This window comes from Orcinus orca, chromosome 6, assembly GCF_937001465.1.
Source record: "Orcinus orca chromosome 6, mOrcOrc1.1, whole genome shotgun sequence".
In the NCBI taxonomy this organism is placed as follows: domain Eukaryota; kingdom Metazoa; phylum Chordata; class Mammalia; order Artiodactyla; family Delphinidae; genus Orcinus; species Orcinus orca.
The window spans coordinates 15,501,172-15,522,746 of NC_064564.1; the positions used below are offsets into that span (position 1 = coordinate 15,501,172).

The 21,575-nt window shown below is 44.9% G+C and overlaps 1 protein-coding gene across 1 annotated transcript in view; it reads left to right on the forward strand.

Moving 5' to 3' along the window:
* The window catches only part of NUGGC (nuclear GTPase, germinal center associated), a 47,518-nt gene extending 26,199 nt beyond the window's left edge, over positions 1–21,319 (forward strand). The window contains exons 11-19 of the mRNA XM_004270735.3: positions 2,854–2,959; positions 4,641–4,774; positions 9,341–9,505; positions 11,350–11,507; positions 12,977–13,118; positions 14,287–14,395; positions 15,467–15,603; positions 17,628–17,718; positions 21,129–21,319. Coding sequence (XP_004270783.2) covers positions 2,854–2,959; positions 4,641–4,774; positions 9,341–9,505; positions 11,350–11,507; positions 12,977–13,118; positions 14,287–14,395; positions 15,467–15,603; positions 17,628–17,718; positions 21,129–21,274 — 1,188 coding nt within the window. The 3' untranslated portion in view covers positions 21,275–21,319. The remainder of the gene's footprint in view (positions 1–2,853; positions 2,960–4,640; positions 4,775–9,340; positions 9,506–11,349; positions 11,508–12,976; positions 13,119–14,286; positions 14,396–15,466; positions 15,604–17,627; positions 17,719–21,128) is intronic.
* The last annotated feature ends 256 nt before the right edge of the window (positions 21,320–21,575 follow it).

Genomic DNA, 21,575 nt, shown 5'->3' on the forward strand with positions numbered 1-21,575 from the left:
GGGGGGCATTATGCTAAGTGAAGTAAGTCAGAGAAAGATAAATACTGTATGATAATGGCTTATATATGGAATCTGAAAAATACAACAAACTATTGAATATAACACAAAAGATGCAGACTCACGGATATAGAGAACAAACTAGAGGTTACCAGTGGGGGGGGGGCAATATAGGGGTGGAAGAGTGAGAGGTAGAAACTATTGGGTGTAAGATAGGCTCAACATGGGGAGTATAGCCAATATTCTGTAATAACTGTAAATGAAAAGTAACCTTTAAAAATTGTATAAATTTTTTTAAAAAATGGGGTTACAAATTATATTCCTGATTTCAATCTAACTCCAACTTTACTATATGCTTTTATTTTCTTTTTTTTTTTGGTGGTACGCGGGCCTCTCACTGTTGTGGCCTCTCCCGTTGCGGAGCACAGGCTCGGGGCGCGCAGGCTCAGCAGCCATGGCTCACGGGCCTAGCTGCTCTGCGGCATGTGGGATCTTCCCGGACCGGGGCACGAACCCGTGTCCCCTGCATCGGCAGGCAGACTCTCAACTATTGCGCCACCAGGGAAGCCCTACTATATGCTTTTTGATTCTGCTTCCATCTTGTGTCACTTCTATTTTGAGCTTCCAGGTTTTCTCCTTTCTTATATACAATATCTTCTTACAAACTTAATATATTACGCTATATAGTTATTAAAAACCATGTGTGTAAATGATAACAGTGGCTCATCTTTCTATAGGATAATCTGATGAGCATCTACTTAGCTCTTGGATCCTACCCTCCAACTGTAACTGTTTCTACTTCTCTTTAACAATAATACGGAACCTGCTACTGTAGCCATCCCGCTGACACTATAAAAATATTTCTTTGGATTACAATAACAAGAAGTGTCAATGAATCTTCAATAATTTTTAGAAAAGATAGACAAAATTTAGAGCAAAATTTTAAATAATGCAAACACCTGGGTAAAGCTAGGAATACTCCTCTCAACTATTTTAAAACTCTACTAACATTTAATTGCACATTAGTTTTATCTCCCAGTAGAAAGTGGGGTCAACTTTCCCTAAACATTTTCCTAGAGTCAAAACTCTATCAAGCAGGGAAAAAATAATAATCTTGGCAGCTCCTTTATATAACTTTAGTCCTGACTAGAGTGTGGGGCTTCTAGCAATCTGTATTCCAGCCTTGACTAGATGGGCTCACAACTTGAGATGCAGAGATCTTGCAGAGATGCAGCTTCTTGCCTCTCCCAGTGGACCACTCCCTCAGCTTTATTATATCTTTGCATCAGAAGAAGGTTGACAACTCCCTACTGTGTTCTACCGCCCCCATATACCCATGCATACACATGCATACTCTTTATGGCTTTTCTCTTTTACGTGAGAAGAATGAAGGATTATGAAACATCATTTATGTGTCATTCTAGTATGACTTCTCTGTGGTGATGTTTTTCTAATCATAAAAAATTTCTGATATGATTCTTAATTCCTTGACATTTAAAACCATCATTTGCTTAAACATTACTCTGCATTTAAATGTGTAGGATGACTAACCACCCAGTTAAGAAACTTGCACTTTTATAGGACCTTTGCCCAGTGTTGTGTTGTGCTGATAAATTGATACATGTTTTAACAGTCAGCTCTCTGTTTAAAAAACAAAAAAGGCCCAATGTGTACCATTTGCCGATTCCTGTGGTGTAAATATTCCCTTGCCAGTTTCAAGCTACCGATGTGCTGGTGCTGAGGGGGGAGCTGGGAGGAGCTGTGTACGGTGGATGCTCAGGAGCTGGTCCAAGCTGGCTCCTGCCCATCGCTGCCTTTGTCAGGGCTGTGCTTCTTTTTCCAAAATGGATCCTGGTACTTTCCCCCCCTCTGAACATTTAAATATACCTTTTTAAAAAATTGAGGTATAGTTAATTTATGATGTGTTAGTTTCAAGTGTACAGCAAAGTGATTCAGTTATAATATCTATGTCTATCTATCTATCTATGTCTATCTATCTATCTAATCTTTTTCAGATTCTTTTCCTTTATAGGTTATTACAAGATATTGACTATAGTTCCCTGTGCTATACAGTAGGTCCTTGTTGTTTACCTATTTTATATATAGCAATGTGTATATGTTAGTCTCAAACTCCTAATTTATCTCCCCCCCAACTATCCCCTTTGGTAACCATAAGTCTGTATTCTATGTCTGTGAGTCTATTTCTGTTTTGTAAATAAGTTCATTTGTATCGTTTTTTTAAGATTTCACATATAAGTGATATCATACGGTATTGGTTTTTCTCTGCCTGACTTATTTCACGTAGCATAATGCCCTTCAAGTCCATCCATGTTGCTGCAAATGGCATTATTTCATTCTTTTTTTATGGCTGAGTAGTATTCCATTGTATATATACCACATCTTTATCCATTCATCTGTCGATGGACATTTAGGTTGCTTCCATGTCTTGGCTATTGTAAATAGTGCTGCTATGAACATAGGGGTGCATGTATCTTTTGGAATTACAGTTTTCTCCAGATATATGCCCAGGAGTGGGATTGCTGGATCCTATGGTAACTCTATCTTTAGTTTTTTAAGGTTAAATACACTTTTGAACTATTTTCTTTATACATTTCCTTCTAGAATTGCTATTTTTTTTTTAACTCCCAAGAGAATCTCTGCAACAATGTCCTCACAACCTCCGACCTTGTAAGGCGGACAGATGGGAACATTTGACACTGGGACTATTGCTTGTTCCTTACAGGGCTTGTGCAGAACTGAAAGCGAATGAGCTAAAGTTTGCTGAAGGCTCTTGTGGAGCATGTGCATGGTTGCCTTTGCGGCGGTTGAGTTATTCTGTTCTCTCTCTCACTTCAGAGGAAGCTGCCAGCTGACTCCAGCGTTCTGGAAGACTCAGAGCTGGTGTACACGGTCAGCGCCCAGGAGTACTGGCAGCAGGCTCTCCTCACCGAGGAGGAAACTGGTAATTTATACGTATATATTTTTTCATCTCAATCACTCCAATTCTCAGGATTAAGCTTGGCACTCTGAATTTCCCGTTCTAGAACTTTCTGTGCCGCACTTCTAGTTTGCCACAGTTTCTATACCTATGAGCAGCTGTATGCGTGTTTGTCTCTGCATTGTTGTGGTGCCTGAGACCACAATTCCTTTCTCCTCCAAATCTTACAATGAGTTGTCATTTCCTTAGTGTTTGCCTTGAGAGTCCTTGCTCACCCAGGGACAGGTAGAAAAAGCAACCATGGCATGCTTTTTCTTTGGGGGTGGGGTGGGGTTAGAGAACATGGCTGCTTTCTTCAGAGAACTTGAAATTTACATGAAGAGCTAATATAGTAAGTCCCCTACATACGAATGAGTTCCATTCCGAGAGCGCGTTCGTAAGTCCAGTTTGTTCGTAAGTCCCGTAGAATTAGCCTAGGTACCCAACTAACACAATCGGCTATATAGTACTATATTGTAATAGGTTTATGATACTTTTCACACAAATAATACATAAAAAACAAACACAAAAAATAAAGAAAACATTTTTAATCTTACAGTGCAGTACCTTGGAAAGTACAGTAGTACAGAACAACAGCTGGCATCCAGGGGCTGCCATGGAGTGAACAGGCAAGAAGAGTTACTGACTGGAGGAGGGAGAGGAGGTGGGAGATGGTAGAGCTGAAGGATGGTCAGCGATAGGAGACGGAGGGCAGGCTGCAATGTCACTCACGCCTGATGTTGATGGCGCAGGTTCTGGTTCCTTGCTGGAACCAGATGCACGTTTGCATCTTTGAAAGTTTGCAGCGTGAAGGTTCGTAAGTAGGGGACTTACTATACTAAGCCACATGCAAAAATCAAAGTAAAAATGAGGCTAGTTCTATGGTGCTCTGAGTACAGCAGAAATTCAGAGAACCCAGGACCTGTGTGACTGGATTACTGAAGGAAAGCTGTGTGAGGAGGCAGGATCCGAGCTTGACCTCGATCTCAGCTGAAAATGGTTTAAAATGGGCCTATATGTCGCTAGACATGGATGAACGTCAAAGGCGATTACAGAGCAGAAGATGTGAAAAGTTGCCAGAAATGGGGAACTGCTTGAACAAGGATATCAAAGAAATAATCAGCATGGCACAAGCAAGGAATAATATAGAAACATTTCCACCTACAGGGATAATGGGGGGAAAGGAGATTGACATCTATTATCTTCCGACTAACAGAGGATTCGGACTAAGATACGTGTCTAATCTGGAATTGCACTTGTCAGAGGTCCTACCCTTTCTACAGCAAGCATGCGCTATTTTGATATTAATGGTTATTTGATATAGATAGAAAAGTCTAGCGGGACCAAATGGCTGAGGCTCTAGAAATGTGAGCCCCGGGTTCTATATACTATCCAGGTAACTATCATCCAGAGGGAAGTGCCCGTTTTCTTACCCAGCCTGAACTTTTCCACAGAGTTTGTTCTCTACCACTGAATAAAATTAGCATGCATCACTGCTGATCCTAGACTGGGGAAAACAGATAGGTTGGTTTAGTGAGCAACCCACCCGCATAGGACCTCAGCAGAAGTTAATTCAGACTGCCAGCATGATCTGTTAATGTTTAAGAATTCTATTTCCCACCAGCTCTGGCCTTTTCAAATTGTTTGTGCTGCCTGTGAATTCCAGAAATCCCCAAGTTAAGAGAATATATCAGGAGAAGGCTCTTGGATAAGAAGAGGAGGATGGTGACCAAGTATGTCACTGAAGCTTTTGGCCTGTTTCTCCTCACGGACAGTTTCAGCTGCACGGACAACCTGCCGGTAGGAAGACCCCTGGACTGTGTGTCCTCTGCCTCCTGGCCTGGGCAGAATGCTCCCTCTTACCAAGTTAGAAAATTAACTCACTGTAATCTTTCTTTTCTCACCAGAGGAAGACCCTAAGCTTAGAGAATCTAAAGAGAGCAGAAAGAGAATTCGAGGGTTAACATTGTAACCTTTGAGCAAAAAAAAAAAAAAAAAAAAAAAGAAAAGAAATAATGTTTTACCTAGGACAGATGGGCTGAGAGGAAAAGGTAAAAATAGTCACTTTTGCCTCTCCTGAGACTTGAATCAGGTAGAATGTGTTTAATGGCAGGAGGGATTTGTCTACTTCTACTGGAATATGTCAGTTCTTGGTTATCCTAAAGAGGCATGTGTGCACATACAGTCCAAAAAACTTTCTTCTGCCTGTGGACTTCCTGCATGGCCTAGTGCTGTCAGAATCTCAAACTCAGAGCAGCGTGGTTATATAATGTGAGGGGAAGGAAAAGAGGAGGGCCTTTCAGCAGAGAGATATTATCTTCATGGTCTAGAATGCAGGTCTTCTGAATAACCAGTTAAAATGACTTTTTTCAGAGTAGTGGACAAAGTTATCTTTTTGATGGATGAATTTTTTTTTACCCTAAGATAAGAGGGATAAGCTGCTAAATTCGAGGTTTGGGAGAAAACTTTGTTGCTGGAATCAATCACCAACTGCATTGTTTCCTTGTGAGGGAATGAAAATACAAACAGACGAGCACATATAAAGACAGAACTCTGACCCACAGCCAGCAGCAAGGTGCCTGGGAAACCAACCCCCCATCTACAATGAACAGCTCAGGAAGCCAGCCTGCTCTAACACTTGTAGGAAGTTAGACTGCTATCTCTAGTAACAATCTAAGAAGCTAAACAATAACTTCTGAAACAATCAGCTCCAAATGGCCAGACCTTTGTTAACGACTGATGGCTTCCCTTATCCTTTTTTTTTTTTTTTTAACTGTCATCCATCTTTTATGGCAAAGAGATTGCCATTTCTCTTAGGTGTTTTAACATACGAGCAATGGCTGCTTACAAAACGGAAAAGAAAATTTAAACAACCTGAAACACACAAAAACAACCTATCAGATTCAGATGACAGAAGTATGGCTGGAAGGTTACATCTCCTGTCCAAACTAAACCCTTTAGCAACGATTGCATTGCCTTTAATTCTGCAAATGACAGTCTCCCAGCAGGCTGCATTATTCTGATCCCACACATCCTCAGTATAATTGGCTGCCCATGAAACTCTCATCACAGACTGCCTTGTTAGCTCATGGGCTTCCCTAACCTTTATCCCTGCTTCCAACTGAGGACCAATCAAGAAAAGATAAATACGCATCCTCACGTATCACATAAGATCCCTGCTTCGAGGTCTCCACCTACGGCTGCCCCATGCCAGGGGCCTCTGATCAGGGCACCAGAAGCCTTCCCATCCCTCTGCTTGCCTTTGAGTGTCTGCCAAACGCCAGTGATGGCCACAGACTCTCTTGTTATATAGCAAGCTCTAAATTAATAGCCTTTGTGGGTTCTCATTTGGTTGGTATTTCTTTATTTCCACACTTGCTGTCAGCTATCAGGTTTGCACAGCCAAGCTGTCTGACTTCTTGTTATGCAGAATAGGGAAAGGGGAGAGAAATGTACCGGTAGGGCTGGTCCTGAGAATGTGGGACAGTGAACCTGGGAGGGCCCTGTGGAGTGATGAGCAGAGGCAGCTGGTGCGGACCTGACTTCAGTGTGAAAAGTAAGCAATGTCAACTCTTTTACTTTTAATTAATTAATTAATTTATTTATTTTTGGCTGTGTTGGGTCTTCGTTGCTGCGCGTGGGTTTTCTCCAGTTGCGGCGAGCGGGGGCTACTCTTTGTTGCGGAGCGCGGGCTTCTCATTGCGGTGGCTTCTCTTGTTGCGGAGCACGGGCTCTAGGCACACGGGCTTCAGTAGTTGCGGCGTGTGGGCTTCAGTAGTCGTGGCTCGAGGGCTGTAGAGCGCAGGTTCAGTAGTTGTGACGCACGGGCTTAGTTGCTCCGCGGCAATGTGGGATCTTCCCGGACCAGGGCTCGAACCCGTGTCCCCTGCATCGGCAGGTGGATTCCCGACCACTGTACTACCAGGGAAATCCCAGCAATGTCAACTCCTGATGGTCCACACAGTGTCAGTCAAATGTCCACATTTTAGAAATTAAAAGTGCCGTATAGAGTAAGATTCACCATCTTTTTCATCGTATCTCTTATTCCTCGTTTGGGTCTAGTTCTGTGTAAGAAAAAAGAAACCCTCCTGGAATCTGAGATTTTCCAATTTGACTTTTGTCCTCTGAAATACTAGTGAACGTTTTGACATTCTAACTTCCCCCCAAAATTCTTTGGGGGTGAAAGTTGCCTCTCTGCTCAGCAAAAGATGGTTTTTGGAAGTGCTGATGGAAAACGAATCGGATGTGGTGCTGTGTGTGGTTGGTTTATTTTATAAACACGAGGACAAAGCATTTTGCAATCGAAGTTGGAGCGTGGTAAGGAGGTGCAACCCGTGTAGGGGCTCAGTCCCTCCTTGTAGCCAGACTGCAGGTTACAGAAGACACAGAGGAGGGGGCTGGCTGGTACTTCTGTGATCGCCTTTTAGAAGGAGTTGCCAGCAGGCTTACTCAACATTCTTTGGCCTCAGTTATTGGTCTCAGTCTTAGTTCTCTGATGGAAAGCTGGAAGGCAAGAGTTTGTCAGTTCCTTTGCATTCTGGGAAAAAAAAATCAAATCTAAAAATAAATGTGACAGATCATTTTTTAAGATTGTGACTCAAACCTTTAGAGTTTGGATAGTTAGTGATTTTAAATGAACAGGGATCTAGTCTTTATTTTGAAGAATCAATGGGAAGTTGATTATGACGATCTCAATGTTGAATGAGTCCTGCATTTATTCATAGTAGATGCCAGCCTTTCCCTTTCTCACTGCTCTTTTATTTCCAGCCCCTTCCCTTCTTATCATGCTTTTGCTTCTTCAACAAGGATTCTTTGAGAGTGAGCCTTTGTGAGAATCTTGCCCGTGGAGTTTCTTCTCATGACTTTTTTCTTCTTTCATTTTGATCACTAGTGACACGACAAACTCCAAAGAATCTAGAGGGAACTCGGGGGGAGAAAGTATGGCTTATAGAATTCTAACTAGTGAAAACTCTGAAACTCCCCAGGGCTTGCCTCAAGCAGAATAGTTTCCATTAACTTCTAAAACTCCTCTATTCTGAGACTCAGGGTATAGGAGTTTGAAGCTGTTTTCAGGATCATTCAGCCCCATTCACTTACTTCACAGACGATGCCCTTGCGATCCAGAGATGCTAAGTCATCTCTGTAAGGTCACACCTCAATGCAAGAGCTATTTCTGTCATCACATTTGGAATACACTTTAAAAGCCTACGTCATCCAGCCATTTCTCCACGCCACTCATTCACCCCAGAAATGTTTATGGACCGTGCTCTCCGTGCCCTGCCTTGGAATAAACAAACATGAACAACAGAGTCTGTCTCTCCAGCAAGGTCCTGGCCCAGGGCAGGAGACACATGGCCTGAGAGAGACATAGCACAGCAGGGGTGTCCTAAATGCAACGGGAGCCCAGGAAAGAGCGCCCCAACTCTGCCCGGGGAGTCAGGGAGAGCATCACATGGGAAGTGACTTTTGAGCTTTGGGAGTATGAGAACGTGGGAAGAGCACATGCAAAGGACCAAAAGGATGACACGTTTGGGGAATGGTAGAAAGTTCAGGGGCAGCTACGTGGGAGGACTTTTTGGGCAAACAGAGAGCTGGTGGTGCTGGAGAAATTGATTGAGTTCTGGCCACGAAGGACCTTAAGTGATGAGCTAAGGAGTGTGGTTTCTTTCCACTGCAGTCAGGCACCGTGTGGTCCCCAGTGTTCTCATACAGGGGACAGACACTACAGAGTTCCCAGTTTGGAACCTAGAGGTCAAGGCTGCCCCTGGCGGTCACTCCCTTGTATTACTTGAATAGATATTTTCTTCCCTGACTAGGCTATTCTCCTTTGAAGCAGGAACCAAGTCTTTATTTCTGTGGTCCTGTAGCTTTGCTGTTTATTTAAAGCGGTGTCCAGAAGATCAGTATTACCTGGGGTTCGCTAGCAATGTAGAATCCCAGGCCCTTGGGTTTGAACCAACTCTTCTGATGGTTTCTATGCACGTTAAAATTTGAGAAACCCTCTCCTCCAAAACTGCTTTGTGCACGAAGTTCATTAAATATTCGTTGAATCAGATGTCATTGGAAAAATGTCTTTTAATGACAACTGGATTTTTAAAAAATATTTACTCTTTCAAGTAGCCTAATGGGTGAAACCCCAGGAAAAGTTGCAGGAGGATATATTTGTTCGATTCTCCAATCCCACAAAGCGTAAGGAGGTCTGTGCCCTGAAGGGTGCCTTACGGGGATGACAGGGAGGAGTCCACCGTGGGTGATCTGCTCAAGCTAAATCTTGTGTTGGTGACAGACTTAAAGAAAGCAGAGTTGGAGGAGATGTTGCCTTTAGGGAGGGGGTGGCCTCACGTTCCTGACGGCCCTTGTCCCTAGAACGAATACTTGCACGTGAGTGGCCTACGGAGATCTGTGGAAGAGAAGATACAGCTGCTGGAGAAGGCCATCGACCAGTGCTTTGCCCACATAGTGCAGCCTCTGCAAGAAGGGGTCCGAAATGCCAGGAGTTCCTACCGACAGATCCTCGGGGCATGCCTGGTGGTGAGTGACCCTCTAAAAAGAAAAGCCGTGATGTTCGGTGAGGCCCGCCTGATTCTCCACCTGTTTTCACTATGCCATTGCTTTTGAAAGAAATAAAGAGCTAGAAGAAATTAGGAGAGAGTGAAAATTGCACACAGGAAGGCATATTGAGGGAATTGTTTGTGCACTGTGAGGACGCAGGGAAGGGTACACGTGCAGCCGAAAGAACTGGAATTGAGGATCCGAGGGTCTTGTTTGGAATGCCAGCCCCACCAAACATCCTCTCTGTAGGCCTGGGCAAGGCCCTAAACCCACTTAAGCCTGTTGGGACTTTTCTTCTGTAACATGGGGATGGTAAACACTTGCCCAATCTATTTCACAGGGCTGATGTAAGTATCAATTAGATACACAGTAAGAAAGCACCCTATAATCTCTCACTTGGCACACAAATTGTTGTTTTATCTTTTCATTATTCAATAGTTATATGGGGTTTCTAAGGGATGAGAGATAAGAAATGTGTGTGGTTGTTTAAGCCATGAAGTTTGGGGTAATTTGTTTCATAGCGATCGGCAACGAAGTGACCCTGGAGAGAACTGTTTCTATACGATGGTGGAAGATCCCAGATCACAAAAAGTGAATGAGTGGGTGGGTGCTGAGAAGGCGAAGGCACGAGGTGGGGACCAGTCCTCTGAGACAATGCGCTTGTGGAGGAAGAAGCAGCATCAGGCACCTTCAGGCTGTCACCAGGGCTTCATCCCAGGAACTGTCCCCGCTCTCCTCAGCCCTTCAATGGCTTCTTTACTCTGTGACTACGGGCACAACCCAGGGCGTTCCTATTTGATAAGCAACTTGCCCTTGCGATCAGATATTTGGGCAGACATGTATATACTAACATCATATCTTTAGGTAACACAGTAAAATAGCCTAAATGTCTAATCATACGAGAATGCTAATGATATGATACATCCATGTGACATTACGTGGTTATTCCAATAATTTTTTGGAAGTATTTACAATGAATTCAGGAAATGCTCATGTTATAATATTAAGCAAAAATGGCAGAATATTAAAAGAGAGATAGATGATAGATTGATATGGGAAGATAGATATGGATAGATAGATAGAGATAGTATGATGCCAGTTGTACCATGCTACATGCCCATTCACTGAAAACATATATCATTGATTAATGATCACAAAGGCCTCTACTGAAATTTCAGTCAGTGCAAATGTATTTTTTATTCTCTTTACTGAGGATCAATCACCATGTGGCTAAAATTTGTCAAGTCTCTTATAGCTCTAGCTTCATATTATTTTTTTCTTCCGATGTGTGAGTTTATGTCTCTGGGAGAAAATACTACAAAGAGATACACATCAAGTTATGTTTTATCAAATATGTAATAAAAAGTGTAAAACATCGAGGCTGTGCTCGGAAAACCTAAAACACATACTCGCGGTAGAGTCAGAGCACGTTTTCATTTAATAACTGCTCATTTAGCACTTATTTATCAAGCATGACCTATACCAGGACCAGATGGTGAGGACATCACGATGGATGAAACATCGGGCCTGATCTTAACCAGCTGATGGTCCAGTTTAGCAGCCTGATGAGTAAAGAGACAAACGCAAAGCTGTATGTAAGCAGAGAGCAGAGGATGCTTTGGGAACCCAGGGCAGGGCCACCCGCCAACTTGAGGTGTGACTGCTGTCCTCTCTGTGTAGCTTAATAATACATTGAAAGATCGTGTCTCTACTCTTCCCTGTGATTCTTGGTAATGGTGTTTGGCCAAAGGCAGTGCAGCTCTGATCCCGTGAATTCTAGGTAACACCTACTAACTCCACTATCTTATTGTTTAATTATCCAGAGGAGTAGAGGAAACCAGGGTTTTCACCAGACTCTGAAAGCGGTTTGCCTGAAAAACGGTATCTATGCCTCCAGGACTCTTGGGAGAATAGATCTGAACGAAGCCATCACGCAGCCCATCTATGAACAGATTGATCCTGTTTTTGGAGGCATTTTTAGGTAAAGGATCCTTCACTTGGATCCTCTGTGAACAAACATGCGAAGAACGCTCATCTTTAAGAATTTGTACTTTGGATCTGGAAGGGTCCGGAGTAGCTTGCCACTTGAGGAGGAAAACTTAGTCTTTGGCAAAACACAAAAGCCCTAGTTTGGTTTACTTAAAAATTTCCTGTGGTGACCTGGAGTGCAGCTGGAGATGCTGCTTTCAGATTAATATTATGATTCCCATTATTTTTCAAATATCTCCTACATGCACCGGGGGTCTGAGCCCAGGACAGGGGTATTTTGGTTGGAGAGTGTGGAGTTAAGGAAACACACGGCCTTTGTAAATTTCCCTGAATGAGAGAAGGAAAAGTGGCTCACGATGACCCTGCTTCCTTTTGACACACAGCGTGCTCACACAGCGTGGGGTGGGGGGCTCGAACCTTCACAGCGCCCCGTCCTTCCCTTTTTCCTTGACCTCCAATCCTTTTCTCCATCCACAGAAACAGTCTCTCCTAATCCCCAGCCTGTCCCCAGTCTCCCTCCTTTGCCCCTGGCATTTCACCTGGCCTACCACCCTCTCCTGTTTGAGCCATTCTACCTTTGCTCGATTCTTACTCAGTGCCTCCACCCCCGTGTCCCCAACCTTCCTTTAAATGTGTTTGGAATCCTGCTATTCTACCTACGCTCACCCACCCCTGTTTACACATCTGTAAGGTAAACTCCAAATTCCTTGGAACGGCCTTCAAGACATTCCACCTGCTTCCAACTGGCCTTTCCCATCTCTCCCCACCCCCCTGTCAGTGTCAACCCCTGGCTTTAACCAGCCTGAGGACAGCAAAGAGCAACTGAGATGTACCAGGGACTTGTGCTAAGCACTTTGCATGCATCATGTCATCACATCCTCCCCATAACCCCCTGAAGTGGCTCTGGTCTTCTTACAAGTGAACACACTGCCATTCGGAGGAATCGTATAGTTTTCCCAGGGTCACCCGGCTCCTAAGAAGAGAGCTAGGACTTCAAGCCTCTGCCCTCTCCTCTACTCACCTGATGCTTCTTATTCCTGGGATGTCCTGAAACCTAGTTCACTATGTCGTCCCTGTGGAGAATGCCTCCTCCTCCTTTTCACGTCCCTAAATCTTACCCATCTTTTAAGGTGTAGTTCGTCCCACCCTTTCAAGTGGGAACACCTGGGCAGCAGAAAGACTATGAGTTTTGAGGTTAAACAGATCAGTGCCCAAGGTCTGGCCCTGCTACTTACTAGCTGTGTGACTTTGAACACATTAGCTACCGTCTCTGAACCTCAGCTTTCTCATCTGTAAAATGGACATCATTGCACGGACTTCATTATAGGAATTTTGTAACTGTTAGATCTCGTCCTCCTTCTCTTAAAAATGAGTAAAAGAATACCAGCTAGTTTCCTCTTTGTTTTAACCCCACCATAGCCACCATTGTCTCTTAACATTTTATCGTGCTTTCCCCTGTAGGTCTGGGAAGCCCAGTGATGGCTCAGCTCTGATGCCCCACATAGATGCTTTTAAGCACTCTCTGCAGGAGAAGATGACGGAAATTGGGATAAGAAATGGCTGGAAATATGATAACTATAAAAAGAGTTTCCTGATCCAGGAGGTAAGATCCTTATAAAGTGAAGGGGGCAGCGAGGTTGGGTAGTGGTTTTCTTCCCAGCAGGATTTTGGAGGTTGCCTGTCTTTTCCCACCTGTTTCCCTGGAGTGTCCAGGGTCTGGGTGGACCTTATAGCAGGCACTGTGGGATACAGAACATAGTGGGATGGGGCAAAGAGAAGCGGTCCTGAGTCTGCTACAGACGTAGCAAGCTTTGTCCCACTGAGAAGAAAGGAAGAGTAAATGCTGAGATGGTCAAGTAGCCCCAGTTCCCAAGAAGAATCTTCAAAGAATCCTTAGAAGTATAAACATTTGAACCCACTTGTAACATTCTCACTGACTTCTTTATCATTTTTGCCAATATCATGAAGTATTATCCACAGCGGTGAAGTTTAAAGAAGAGTCTTTTTCTGCAGATCATTTTTTAGCTTTGAGGCCTCAAGACTCTTGTCTGGGACTCATTTGCTTAGTCCAGGCTGTCTTAGCCTGTTTGGGCTGCTGTAACAAATACCGTAGACCAGGCAGCTTACAAACAGCAGAAATTTACTTCTCACAGTTCTGGAACTGGAAGTATAAGATCAAGGCGCAGGCAGGTTTGGTGTCCGGTTGGGCCTGCTTCCTGGTTCACGGGTGGCCATCTTTTTGCTGTGTGCTTACATGGCAGACGGGGCAGAGGAGCTCTCTGGGGTCCTGTCTATAAGGGGAATCATCCCAACTGGGAGGGCTCCCTCCTTAAGACCTAATCGCCTCCGAAGGCCCCACCTCCTAATGCCATCACATCGGGGTTTAAGATTTCAACAGAAGAATCTGGGGGAACGTGACTATTCAGTCCACAACCCAGGCCCAGCCCAAATTACAGGGAAACACTAGAGAAATCGCCTGTGCCTCCCCCACCCTCCCCCAAATGCCCCATCCCAGCAGCTCGCATGCACCCGAGTTCAACTCTGCAAATAGTTATCGAGTTTTCTGAGGTGCCCGGCACTGTGGGAAGCACTTGGGGATATAAAAGTGCTTCAGATAAAGTTCCTGCTTGTGAGGAGTTCACAGTGGCGGAGACGTGTGAACAGCCAACGATAATACAGGGCAGAGGAGGCGGTGGCCGTACACGGGAACCCCTGCCCTGCTTCTATTAAGGGATTGTCACAAATGGCTTTTTGTTAACGTGGATTCTCAGATAAGCGCCATCCTGGGAGGCCTGGAGGGACACATCCTCAGAAGGAAGAGGAGGATTTATGAGTCTCTCAGCACCTCTGTTCAGAACGACCTGAAGCCCTGTTACGAAGGTGGGCCCCCGAGAGTAACTTTTCCACCTCCTCCGGGGTCTGTCGGCTCCTTTAGCATCCTAGTCTGCTGCTCCCCCTTCAAAGTATTTGTCCTCCTGTGTCCTGAGTCCCCATAACACTCTTGGTCTACAAATTAAAACCAAACAATTGCAAGGGTGTGGGGAGAGGTCAGTCATGACCCATTTCTATCTGTGTGTTTCTAGTTCTTTCTGTCCACCCTTTATCTAGACACCTTGCTTCTCCTCTCCGTGCTGCATCTCAGCTAATTAAACTATAAAATCCATTATCCAATTCTCATCCTTATTTTCTTTAAGTATTTGTAAACTCACTTTCCAACTTTTTCTTGCTTTCGTGGTCCCACTGTTTTTTTTTCTGGGGTGGGCGGGTGAGTTTGGAATTTTGGAAGCTTCTGCTTAATTCACTCGTTAGATTTTCAACATGAAAATGATCTAAATATTGAGTTAGTGTTTTGTATCATGTTATTCTATTTCCACGGTGTAGAAAATGGTGCTACATGTATGAATATATATGTGTATGTAGGTAGGTATGTATAATACATATGTGTGTGTATGTGTGTGTGTGTATAGTTTGTTTGCTTGTCTTTTTTTTAATGTGCTTTTTAAATTTATTTTTTATTTTTAAAATAAATTTATTTATTTATTTTTGGCTGCGTTGGGTCTTCGTTGCTGCGCGCAGGCTTTCTCTAGTTGCAGTGAGCGGGGGCCGCTCTTCATTGTGGTGTACGGGCTTCTCATGGCAGCGGCTTCTCTTGTTGCAGAGCACGGGCTCTAGGCGTGCGGGCTTCACTAGTTGTGGCACGTGGGCTTCAGTAGTTGTGGCTCGTGGGCTGTAGAGCACAGGCTTAGTAGTTGTGGCGCACTGGCTTAGTTGCTCTGCGGCTTGTGGGATCTTCCCAGACCAGGGCTTGAACCCGTGTCCCCTGCATTGGCAGGCAGATTCTTAACCACTGCACCACCAGGGAAGTCCCTGTTTGCTTGTCTGTCTTTCTGATGCTAAAGGTCTCTAAGCAAGTCCTTGCTGTGCTGTGACTGTGACTATCATTTTTGCCAGAGGCAGCTCAGATCACGGGCAAAAAAGCATGTGAAAGAATGAAAGATGTCCTCAGAAGAGGGCTGGACCAGCAGGTGGATGAGGGCATGTTCGAACGGGCTCAAGAAAGGATGCAACACCAATTTCACCAGCTGAAGGTATTTGACATCCATGGTTTGAATTCCAGTCCCAAAGAGGCTCCTGGGGGAGCACAGGAAGCAGGTACAGAAGACAGAAGAAGTAGTAGTTGTTTGGGCCCAAATAGAGCCGGATGCCTTCTCTAGAGAGTGCCCAACCAATGGCCATGATTCTGGGGAGGAGACCAGCCTCCACTGCCACCACATGCTGGCTCGGGCTTCTCTCTGAGACCGTGGCTTCAGAAATGCAGCCCCTCCAGCCCTCTCCTGCCTCTTTCCTCTTTCCTGAGTCATCACTAGGACAACTGTAATATCCAGAGGGGATCCTAAGCTCTTCACAAACATGAGTTCATTGAATCCCCAGCAACTCTGTGAAGTATACTATTATTGTTCCCATTTTACAGATGAGAAAACGGAGGCAAAGAGAGGTGTATCAAGAGGTCACACAGCTAGTAAGTTACAGAGCGGGGATTTGGGACCAGATAACCTGGCTCCAGCAATAGCATAATCTTAAGACAGATTTTTTTTTTTAAATGAGGGAAAATGACTTGTCTACATAAAATACCAATAGATAAATGCCAGTCAACTATTATAGGTCAGTCTATTACAGTCCCTGGCATAGATTTAGGTGTGACGCTGTCTATCTCAGAAGACAGTTCCTAACAGTTTCCTCAAACCTAAGTGCTTCTGTCAAGTACGCTTGGACGATCTTATCCCAGCCCTGGGTCTCTTAGCTAGCCAACCCCTCCCCAAGTAATATAAATTCTTTGTTTTAGTCCAAGGTACTGCTGGCTGCCCCCCACCCACCCCAGGCCCTAAGCCAATAGGGTTTGCAAATTCATCAGCCTCAGTGCAGGCTTAGCTGACTCTCTCCCAACCTCCTGAGGACCCCGGCTCCTTGCTATTTCCGTCCACCTCTGAACCAGCCTGCTTCCTGAAACCTGCTTCTGCACAATCTCCTCTCCCCGCTTCACCACCGTTATGGAAAATACATTTCTCCACAACACAAGGCATGTACTATCTCTTGGACCAGGCTAAGAGGTATCTCATTTACCAGGCGTGGTTTAGTTTCCATCATTTAACATATTACCACCGACTACAAATACCTGCAGAAAACTTGCCAAACTCTACAGCTGCCAATCCCCACTGAATGTTTAAAAACCGGCCCTTAAGGTGCCCAAGAAAACAATTCCACGGAAAAATGATTAGCACGTTGAGCATGTACAAACGTATCTTAAGTGACAGCCATGCAGGAAGGTGAAACTGGGCAAGACCACAGAGGGTTCCCATTCTCTGATCTCACAAATAAGGAAGCTGAGGCCAAGGGCCTGAGGTACTAGAAGAAGGTTCACAGATGCAGCCGAGATTAGAGCTTTGGGTTCCCAGCCTGGTGCATTGAAGAAAAGACCATAAGACTTGGAGTCAGGAGATGCAGGTTCAAAACTAGGCTCTGTCAGGCTAGTGGAGAATCCAGTGTTTTTCAACGGGAGGCAAGAGATGCTTAGAAGAGGAAAACTGGTTTTAGTTGATAGAACGACTGAGAGTAGCAAGAAGACATTTCTCAGGTAGTTGGAAAGTTATATATTAATGGTGTATTATGAAATGCAGGAGGTCAACAAACATTTACGCAGTGACTAAATGCATGATAGGACAATGGGACGGTGACCCTCTCTTTGCCTCTTTTTCTGTCTCTGCGGTGGCTGTTCTCCCCCCACCACACCTCTGTGCCTCCTCGTTATTCCTGATTTGGTCATTCAGCATCAGAGGTACAATTTCCATGAGTCTAGGAAAGGAGATACAAAGGCAGGTGGGACCCCTCAGAAATGTTGTCCTGATGACTCTGGTCACCCAGGGTATTCTCAAGTGGTCCACCCTTGGACCTGACTTTGAAAAATGTGCCAAAATGCAAACTTTGAAAAAGTTGCCAAAAGACAACCCCAGTAGCTAACACTCTCTGGCTGGGGGATTGGGTGGGGTCCCTTTCATGAGATTCCTTTCCCTTAGGCTGTGCCCTCCTAACAGAATGACCGTCCTTTGTCGTGTAGAATGGAATCACGGAGAAGGTGAAGGGCAGCGTCACCACCATGCTGACCCTTGCTTCGTCCCAGGGGGATGGGCTCTACAAGGAGCTTGCAGGTAAATACATACAACCTTTGCATAAAGGGTGATGATGCCACACCCCTACCCCCCAAACTGTGGTTGCTCTTTGCTGGATTTAAAGAAATTAAGTTAGGAAGAATTTCTAGGGCAAGGGATGGAGATGATAAGAACAAGACTGCCCCCTCCTTTGCTGAGCACCCAGCTGAGACCAAGCATTATATTCGGGTTTTGTGTACAACGGCTCACCACATTCTTACATTCACCCTCAGGGGCAGGCATTCTTGCTCCATTTTGCAGATGCAGAAACAGAAACTTAGATAATGTGCTGAGGATCCGTAGCTGGAAAGCGGCAAAGTCAAATCCATACCTCTGTCCTGGTGTCTCCATAAACCCATTCTTTTAGATTGATATCTTCCCATGAGAAGCCTCATTTTCTGGTTGTGGTGGAGAAGGTTTGTTTTCATCCACCAGGAAGCTGGGGATGCAGCACCAGGGGCATGTGGTACAGGCAACCATCTCCCCTTCACACCATGGGCTCCACCAGGTCCCCTGGTGTAAACCGGAAAGTGTAAACTGGTGCAAACAGCGACTGGGCAATTGCTAGCAAAATTAAAAATGTGCACATCCTTTGGCCCAGCCATCCTTCTTCTAGGCATTTATCCTCTGATATCCTCATACATGGCAGAGTGGCATGTGCACAAGTTTATTCAGGGCAGCATTGTTCATGGTGTTAAGACCTCAAAGATCCGTCCATAGACTTAGGGGTCGTGATGGTTAAGCTCACTTAGCTACACCACTAGTAGAGGACCTCGCAACTGGTTAAAAAAAAAGCAGCTTTATATGTAGCTGTAAGAAACAAGCTCCAAGATATATTGTAAAGTAAAAAAAAAAAAAAAAAAGCATGTAATGTGTTGCCATTTGTGAGAGAGAAAAAAGGAAAAGCATATGTTCATGTCTGTATATGCAGAAAAATCTCCATGGGATACACAGCAACTGGTCACACTGGTCGCCTCTAAGGAGGGGAACTGGAGGCTGGAGAATGGGGAGGGCAGAGACTCGCTTTGCACTGGGTCTTTTAGGTTTTAAACTATGTGCACAGTTGCCTGCTTGGAAAAAAAAAGAGCTGCTGCCTTTGGTGAGTCCATCAGGGTGAAAGTGGTCAGGGCTATTTCCAAAGAAAAAGCCACAATTTCCGCTTCTAAAGATCTGTCCTGCACTTAACGTATTTCTTTGGAAATCATCGTTCTCTCCCAATTCTGGCTGGTGAGACGGCCGTCTAACCTGTTCCTAGTGGTCTCTGGGAAGGAGATACGACACCCTTGCACTGCAGTGTATCGGTCTTTCCCATGACCATCTGTCTTGAACCTGTTTTAAGATTAGAGTCACCCAATCGTGTCTTCTAAGAACCCCCCTCGAAGTGGTCAAAGGTCTCCTGACTCTCCAGGTCTCACAGACAGAAAATGTTCCCCAGAGTTTGATGTAAATTACTCTTTGCCATAATTTAAGACCGTCTCCTTTTCTTCCCATCACCAGCGAATATACACTATGTAGGGAGTACTGGGCCAGGTACCAAAGAGGTCTGAAACAGTGCCTGCTCTGAGTCTTAGCTGGTTGTTAAGACAAGATGTGCAAGACTGTAAATCACAATAGCAGATCATATGCATTCACTCTACGAGAAACCACAGCCCCCTCCTAGGTGCTGGGCAGTGTTCTAGGTACTGAGGGTACAGCAGTGACCAGTACAGACAAAAATCTCCATCTTCATGGAGCTTACAACCCAGAGGGCAGAAGGTAGACAGGAAGCAGAATAAATAAAGTGTGTGGCAAGCCAAAGAGCGATACATGCTATGGAGAAAAATAAAGCAGGGAAGGAGAGAGAGAGGTCCCGGAGGAGAGGCCAGGGTGGCCAGGGAAGGTCTCACTGGAAATGTGACATTTAAACAAAAACCTGAGGGAGGGGATGCACTTGGGCACCAGACTGTTATTCCCACAGTGCAGAAGACAGTGGTTATTCAGGGCTGGGACACTGGGGTAGCTTCAAGTAAGCTGGGCCCTAGAATGGAGCCTGGAAGGATAAATACGATTTAAGAGGCAGTGAGGAAATGGGAGACCTTCTAGACTCAGGAGAAAGACAAATAGACTCAGGGTTCTGACTCCCTTTTTTTTTTTTTTTTTTTTTGCGGTATGCGGGCCTCTCACTGTTGTGGCCTCTCCCGTTGCGGAGCACAGGCTCCGGACGCGCAGGCTCAGCGGCCATGGCTCACGGGCCCAGCCGCTCCGCGGCATGTGGGATCTTCCCGGACTGGGGCACGAACCTGCGTCCCCTGCATCGGCAGGCGGACTCTCAACCACTGCGCCACCAGGGAAGCCCCTGACTCCCTTCTTGGTCAAGGTCTTGGCTCCCATCACTGGCCAGCTCAGGGTGGGTCTGAGTCATGATGCCGGGCATATAGAGCCAAGGGCGATGGAGGGGCTTCCAGGAGCAATGCCAGAGCCAACCCCAAGGTCAGTCTGAAGTGTCCCTTCAAAGAGGACTGTGTTTGTCAGGGTTCTCCAAAGAAACAGAACCATAGAATGTATACGTATGTCCATATATAGAGAGAGAAAGAGATCATTTTAAGGGATTGGCTCATGCAACTATGGCAGTTTTGTGAATCCGAAATCTGATAAGGGAGGCCAGCAGGCTGGAGATACAAGAAAGACTTGCAGTTCAAGTCCAAAAGCAGTCTGCTGGAGAATTAATTCCCTCTTGCTCAGGGGAGACCAGCCTTTTGTTTTAGTCAGATCTTCATCTGATTAGATGAGGCCCACCCACATTGCGGAGGGCAATCTGCTTTACTCAGAGTCCACTGATTTAAATGTAAAGCTCATCCAAAAATATACTGACAGAAACAACCAGAATAACATTTGACCAAATATCTGGGCACCACAGCTCAGACAAGTGGACACATAAAATTAACCATCAGAAGGATACCATTTGATTGCAGGTCATGGGCTAAGAGCCTGAGATGCCAAAAGTAAGAGCAGATTCCCTTAGAACGGGCACAGCTGTGGGGAGAGAGATCGGAAAAGGAGAGAGAGATGCCTGGAAAAGACCTGGGGGAGGTTTTGTGGGGGGTGTGCTTTGTATCTCCTTCCACTGAGCACTTATGAGGCCTTTGTAAAGACTCAGTGATTTCCCAGACCTTTTTTATGGGTAGGTTTGTGTTTATTTTCAAGGTGCCCCCTATGCTGAGATAAGCCTTAAGATAAGAGCAAGAATGCCTGGTTTGATCGAGCTATTTATAAAACATATTGACTGGACTGTCTGATCTCTAAGCTCCATTCTCAAGTTCAGATTCTGGGACAGGTGACCGAGGTCAGAACAGGATTCTCGGGGGATTTGTTTTCTGGGGATGTTTCTGAAAAAGACTAACTCCTAACACTTACTTCCTGCTCTTCTGTAGATGTCAAAAGTGAATACAAGGAGATGGAGAAGCTGCACAGGAGCCTGAGGGAGGTTGCTGAGAATGCACTGCTGCGTAGGGGCATGCAAGATTTCCTTCTGAGAATGTCCCCCAGCAAATCTGGCCCCCCCCAAACATGGATTTAATTCTTGGGGCTTAGCACCATGGAATACAAACCTGGAGGCAAATAATCAGATTTACTACTGTTTGTTAAAACCTAATAAAGAACACCTCCCAACTTTGGGGGGCTTTATAGACAACTCAGTATATTGTTACTTCTGTCATAAGCTGAGTACGAAGCAACATCGTTTCATTTTTCTACTATTGCCAGAAAGAGTCATCGTGAAACCCTCACGAAGGTCTAAAGCTTTAGGGACAAGAAACTTGTGCTTTACTGGAGAAAAATATCTAAACAGCGAAAAACTTATATGTGGAATCTAAAATATG